The 6,725-nt window shown below is 35.6% G+C and overlaps 1 protein-coding gene and 1 long non-coding RNA gene across 2 annotated transcripts; one reads left to right on the top strand and one right to left on the bottom strand.

Annotated features, from left to right (window-relative positions):
- Positions 1 to 1,752: 1,752 nt before the first annotated feature.
- Positions 1,753 to 3,032, bottom strand: LOC107751566 (nucleoredoxin-like protein 2). Its single transcript, XM_016567312.1, has 3 exons — positions 2,930 to 3,032; positions 2,436 to 2,771; positions 1,753 to 1,980 (listed from the first exon to the last, which is right to left on the bottom strand). The coding sequence occupies exons 2-3, from the start codon at positions 2,735 to 2,737 to the stop codon at positions 1,812 to 1,814; spliced, it is 471 nt and encodes a 156-aa protein (XP_016422798.1). The 5' UTR covers positions 2,738 to 2,771; positions 2,930 to 3,032; the 3' UTR covers positions 1,753 to 1,811.
- Positions 3,033 to 3,056: 24 nt separating this feature from the next.
- On the top strand, positions 3,057 to 6,139 carry LOC107751576 (uncharacterized). Its single transcript, XR_001641271.1, has 2 exons — positions 3,057 to 3,131; positions 6,024 to 6,139. It is a non-coding gene; the product is annotated as an uncharacterized LOC107751576 (long non-coding RNA).
- Positions 6,140 to 6,725: the final 586 nt, after the last annotated feature.

Raw genomic sequence — 6,725 nt, 5'->3', positions numbered from 1 at the left:
CATCATATGACCCCTTTAAGAACAGTAACCATGGTTTTATTATGGTAAAGGTGTAGTAACCATGTTTTTTTGGCGTATTGATTATGTATAACCACAGTTTTACTACAAATACCATGGTAAATCTATGGTTAGTGCAGTAAAACCATGGTTAATTTGTGGTTACCATGGTTTAACTGTTTTTTTTTGGTAAGGGATGTGTTGCCAGGTTAACAAAAATGTAATAAATCATAGGATGAATATAGAGATGCAGTCAAACAAACTAAAGAAACCATATTTAAAACAGAAAGAAAAGTCACTTACAGCATTGCCAGGCAAGTGAATGGCATCTTCCTCTTCATATTTAAAGAGGGTTGGTATGGATCGTCTGCTGTCAAAATCAAACCTACACCCTTGTTAAACATTTATATATTGCATTAAAACATTTATTTCAATAGAAACTTATTTATAGAAGTGAATATTTTGAGTATTTAGAGTCCTATAGTGTAAAAATTTTTCAAATACAATTAAATTACTTAAAAAAAGGTAATAAAATAATTTTTTTAATGGGGTGCCTCATCATAAATATTGACTGTACTTAGTTGCATGTTCTAGAACACAGGTAGCCTGTAATTCATTATTATTCACTATATTAATAGTTTTATTACTTGAAATAGCAAATATTTTCATCTTAATGTCGTATCTTAATTCAAACGCTTTGCTTAGTCAGGTATAGTCGTAGTATAGTTGAGATATGAGCAATCATAATCCCACAGCTCATTTCTCTGCACAATACTCCCTCATTAGTCGGATCGGTGTTGACATACTGAAGGAATGGGTTCAGCGCGTGTTTTGCAACTGAAAGCAAAACAGATCCGGACAGGGAACTGAGTGCTGTGGAAAAACACTCTCGAAGGACGATCTGGGAGTTTTAATGAGACGCAGAGGAACAGGAAGCATTCTGATGTACCATAACAACAGAACCAGTAAACATCTGCTGTTCTTCCAGTAACATGAGAGAATATGCATAGATTCCTACATCAACGAGAGCATATTTATATAAATAAATAGATTCTTATAAAAGCAGCTGTACAAAAAAGAAGTAGCAAAAGCATTCTGAAAACATGAAAATTAGCTGATAATATCATCACACTCAGGCCGTCCAAGATGAGTTTGTTTCTTCATCAGATTTGGAGAAATGTAGCATTGCATCAGTGTCTCAGCAATGGATGCTCTGCAGTGAATGGGTGCCGTCAGAATGAGAGTCCAAACAGCTGATAAAAACATCACAATAATCTACAGCACTCCAGTCCATCAGTTAACATCTGGAAAAGACAAAAGCTGAAACACATCCAGCATTAAGACATTTTAACCTAAAATATTAGCTAAAATATGAGACCATAATCCATAATAACGCTTCCTCCAGTGAAAAGTGGTCTGGTCTGAATCAGGAGAGAAATCTGCACAGATCAAGCACTGTTTACAAGCCAAAACAGCTCTAAACAAATATGTGGCTGGATTGTGATGTGAGAGACAACAGGAGATGGACTTTTTCACTGGAGGAAGCGTTATTATGGATTATGGACTTACATTTTAGCCAGAAGCAATGGCTTGAAGTTAAAAACATCTTAATGAAGGATTTGTTTCTTACAAACACACAGCTTTTCAAGACATTAACTGATGGACTGGAGTGATGTGGATTACTTGTGGATTATTAAGTTTTAGTTTTATTTAATTTGAGTTATTTCAGTACTTCAACATAGATTGCATAAGAATGTTCTGGCTCTTTTCTGCAGGTAAAGCGTTGGTTTCAGCAGTCCTTCTCCACGTGATTCTCAGCCTTTAAAGTTCTGGAAGATCTCGGCCACCTCCAGCCAGCTCCGGAAACACGCCAGACCCTGGTCCCGGATCTGCTTTCGGCCTTTGTCTGTGATCACCTGACCGCTCTCCTTCACGATGACCAGCTTCGGTACGGCTGTGATGTTGTATCTCTTCTTCAGTTCACTGGAAAACAGCAAAAAACACGTCAACACCACAAACACATGAACTTCAGATCACACAACTCACAACACAGAGTTATGCTTCGTAGCTAGTTTACATATACCGTAATATATACATTTAATACAATATAACATCATATAATTTTTTTTTCTGAAACGGCTTTATTTAAAATTTATTTCAAATCAACATAATTTTGACCAAACAGTTGTTGCCATTTTAAAAGATAATGCGATAAAACAGATTTAATGCAATAAAAATAAATGGTAAAATGCAGTACAAAAAGTCTAGCTAAAAATAAGAAGAAATCAAACCACACAGAAATTGTTGGATATTTAAAATGTTTAATGCAATAAATAGTAAAATACAGTACAAAAAAGGGCTAAAAAAATAAAGGAAATCAAAGGACTGTGGCAGATGCACAATAACTCATGCATGCATCCAAACGCAATGCAACTCACTGTTTGTAGGGATCCGTCCAGGGCAGAGCCAGCCAGTCCCCGTGCATGTCATGATAATACTCCACCATGTCTTCTGTGGATTTATCCGAGGATATGAAGACGATCTCAAACTGTGCAGGAGGCTCGCTCTCCTCCACCAGCTCGGTGTAGAAATCACACAGCAGCGGGGTGAAGTCTCGACACGGAGGACACCATGCAGCCGAGAAATACAGACCGACCACTTTATTCCCGAGCGCTTCCTCCGGATCCACCAGATCTCCTTCTTTATTCACCAGAGTCCGGCCTGAAAACACCTCGACCATCGCTCAGGAGTTTCTGTCCACCTGGATGAAGTGCCTAACTTACTGTTCAAGTCTCAAAAAGTGTGGAAAACACCTCTGCTCAGTGTTCACTGCGCACTCGAGCGAGTCCTTCGACAGCGTCGCTCGTATTTACAAATCGAGTTCGGCTCATGAATATTAATGACGTACCGTGACGTTCGACTACTGATTTGCTGACAGCGGCGTTGGAATGCAGACGCGGGTCAGATGGTTTAGCTCATGAATATAAATTAGGTATTAGCAGGAGACGCTCAGGGAAGGTTGCCGAGCAACGTAAAAGCTACGTAATTAATATTCATTAGATAAGGGTACGCCGCAATACGATCCGTCTGCTCAGTGTGATGGACAGCTGAGTCAACCAATCAAGATTGAGCGCGTAAGTAGAATGCATTCCTCATTATTGGAAAAAAGTTTTACTAATTCTAAAAAGTTCTAATTACCCTTAAATACATTATTTAAAGTAAAAAGAAATTAAGTAGCCTACAGGAACTAAAGTGAACGTGCTGTTCAGCAGATGCCCGGATTCAACAACCATTAACGATAATCTCAGGTAACATTATTGATATTAGCCATTACCTTAATAATACAATGTCTGAGAATCTAAACGTTTCTTTAACTATTTGAAGAGAGCTTGTATTTTCCAATAAATTATTTTAAGGATAATATAACTAAGAGACTTTAAATTAAAAAATTTTGAGGTGCAAACCCCAATTAAAATTTTACTTTTTAAAAGTTTTTCTTATTTTTATAATGAATAAAAAAATAAAACGTTCAATTTATTTATTAAATTTAGCTTGAATACTTTTTATGATTTTTCGGCATAAAGAGGCAGTCATTCGGATAAAGATTCAGACACACACATTCACATTAACTTTTTTTTTAATCTTATAAGGATAGACTTACATAAGAATTATAAAAATTACTTAATGAATTAAGTAACAGGTTTTAAAATGCGTTTATACTTAAATGAAAATAAAATGAACTATCTACATGTAGAAAAAACAAAAAAACAGATTCGGTCCAATAGAAGCCATTTACCTATACGTGAAAGAACATGAAATCTGAACTATACATGTATCTGCAACAATCATCAAATTGCACTGCATTTTTGTCATCTTTTCTCTTTTTTTATACAAAGTAATTAAAGAGCAACAGCATCTTAAAGGGACCATACGTTCAATTCTCTCCACGTAGTTTAAAGTGTGCGTTTTCTCTAATTCTATATCTACACGCTTGAATTAGATATGCGATATTCAATACACGCACACATTAGCCCGCTCAACATATGTGATTTTGTCCCGATTTTGTCACGTAATGCCTGTTTCTTCGTTAAATATGGCACTCTTCATAGAAACGTAGTAAGTTTGTCCTGTAGCAGAACTGTGTCAAAAGGATATGATCCCTCAAATGCTGTTTTTAACACTGGTTTCTTGCCTTGGATTGGCACGCCACACAACACCAGTGCATTTGTTCTTATAGAGCATAGCAGAAAATAAAATACTTAGTTTAACGTTTGTTTTTACTTAGAAATTGATTCAAAAACCAGAACCGAAACGTCACAATTAGCAACACAATAAACGGAAACTTTCATTTAGGGAACGAATAGCCGAAATCAAAAGACAGGTACACATGCATCACACTAACATACGATAACAACTCTACTCGTATCATGCAAAAAGAACGGTCTAGTTTTCGTCGCTTTTTTATCTTTTTGAAATTTCCCACGTCGACCCGACAGTAATAGTCAAAAACAATTTAGAATATTTTTATTTTTGCATTTTTATGACAATTAATAATGAAAGTCAAAATATTTGTTAACTGTCATGAAAAATCATTTATATTTTTATCATGCCACTTTTAAAGTCTTTTGCATGACAACTATATATATATATATATATATATATATATATATATAGTCACACAACACCAGTTCGTTTGTTCTTACAGAGCACAGCAGAAAAGAAAATACTTAGTTTAACTTTTGTGTTTACTTAGAAATGGATTCAAAAACCAGAACAGAAACGCCACGATTAGCAACACAATAAACAAACTTTCATTTAGGGAACGAATAGCCGAAATCAAAAGACAGGTACACATGCATCACACTAACATACGATAACAACTCTACTCGTATCATGCAAAAAGAACGGTCTAGTTTTCGTCGCTTTTTTATCTTTTTGAAATTTCCCACGTCGACCCGACATCAAAACACAGTACAATACTACAGTAGGTACATGTAAAAGGCCAATCCCATGAGCATGTCTTTCTGAGGGGATCCGTTTGCATATTGACACGTCCGTTGTCCACTGGATAAGACACGACTCTAGCGACGGTGAGCTCATGTGGCCGCCTCACAAAAGTCACCTAGCTCTCGCTTGGAAAGGAGAAGTAGATCAACGGTCCCGGGACGAAGCTTGACCTCTGCGTTTGGGCCGCTGCTTTATTTGGTAGGCCGAGCGGGTCGCCCGCATTAAGGTTTCAAGGGCAAAACATGGAGAATCACGAATATCTTTACGCACTTTGCTGGGTGAAGCTTATGAAAAAAGCATCGGGAAATGTCCAGCTCACATTTCACCCCAAAATCATAAGAAAAGGTGTATGCATATAATGTGTTTCAAGATTTTCATTATATATATATATATATATATATATATAATTTCATATGCGTGTCTTAAACATCTACCATTTTTAAAGATTTTTTTTTAAAAGAATTAACAGTTGTGTGTATATATATGAAAATGTCAAAAAAAAAAAGCATATTATTTTGTAATAATGAAAGTCAAAATATTTGTTAACTGTCATGAAAAATCATTTATATTTTTATCATGCCACTTTTAAAGTCTTTTGCATGACAACTATATATATATATATATATATATATATATATATATAGCCTTTTATTCATGATAGTGAACACATAATATTACACATTTTTACTGCCATTTATTAGCCAATTAACATGTTTAAACTCCCAATTGTCATTACTGTAATGTCAAAAAATATAAGTAAAATAATGCATTAATTTATTATAGAAAGATTTAGATTTATGGTGATTAATAAAAATGCGTGCCTGGACAGGATTTTTACAGTAGTACATGTTGCTTTGCACTAATGTATTTTTGCATTAGGCAATGACAATTTGAAGAAAAATGTGCTTAAATGTCTTGGAAAGAAATACTTTTTTTATTTCCAACATACAATGCCTAATTTTTTCATTTGATTTTGGAGTGAAATCTGACCTGTGCATTTCTTCGTGTCGCCCTTCTAGTGTTGTGCATCGAATGCAGTAGACAGCGGCTTGAGAACAAGAGAAACACTTCATGTAAGTGTGAAAACAGGAACGCTGTGACCGAAAGCAGCACAAAATAATGCAAAACACATGTATCTGCGAGGACTTCTTCAAACAACGTAACATTCCTCGGAGGGGGCCTTCGGGTCGTTTCGTACAAGTCTAATGGGAACACACAAACCTTCAGACAAAACACACCCGTAAAAAAAATAAAACAGTGAAGTCAATATCGAGGCACAGACGTTTAGGCTCGCAGAGAGGCAAAGCGACAGAGAAATCTCCCAAAGGCTGATGAAAGAAAAACAACGCAAAAGTCACGGGGTGCAAAGAAATTCCTGAATACTTTCTTCATTATTGCATCAGCGTTTTCTAACCGGTACGGGATTAAACACTTTGTGCGATTAGTATTGTGTAACATCTCTAAATACTTTGGGGCACTGGGTAACCGTATGATTTTTAGTGCTAAAGAGCCAAAATCATGTGCTAAGACACAATAAACCCATTAATCTACACCAAGAGAAAATGTCCACACTATGCAATATGATACAATTAGTGGGCATTTTGTACAGAAGCCCATTAAGTAAATTAAGTGAAATAAACTTTAGATCAATGTTAAACCAACATTCCAAATATGAAATGCAAAAACGTTTTTCATTCATTGAAAACAAACAGGGGAGCAAA

The sequence above is a fragment of the Sinocyclocheilus rhinocerous genome, unplaced genomic scaffold, assembly GCF_001515625.1.
Source record: "Sinocyclocheilus rhinocerous isolate Xijiao unplaced genomic scaffold, SAMN03320098_v1.1 scaffold2207, whole genome shotgun sequence".
Classification (NCBI taxonomy): domain Eukaryota; kingdom Metazoa; phylum Chordata; class Actinopteri; order Cypriniformes; family Cyprinidae; genus Sinocyclocheilus; species Sinocyclocheilus rhinocerous.
This window is presented reverse-complemented; position numbering and strand designations above follow the sequence as displayed.

Coding starts and splice junctions, on each gene's coding strand:
- LOC107751566 (XM_016567312.1), bottom strand. CDS start 2,737: ATGGTCGAGGTGTTTTCAGGCCGGACTCTGGTGAATAAAGAAGGAGAT. Junction 1,981..2,435: donor TGGACGGATCCCTACAAACA/GTGAGTTGCATT, acceptor GCTGTTTTCCAG/TGAACTGAAGAAGAGATACA.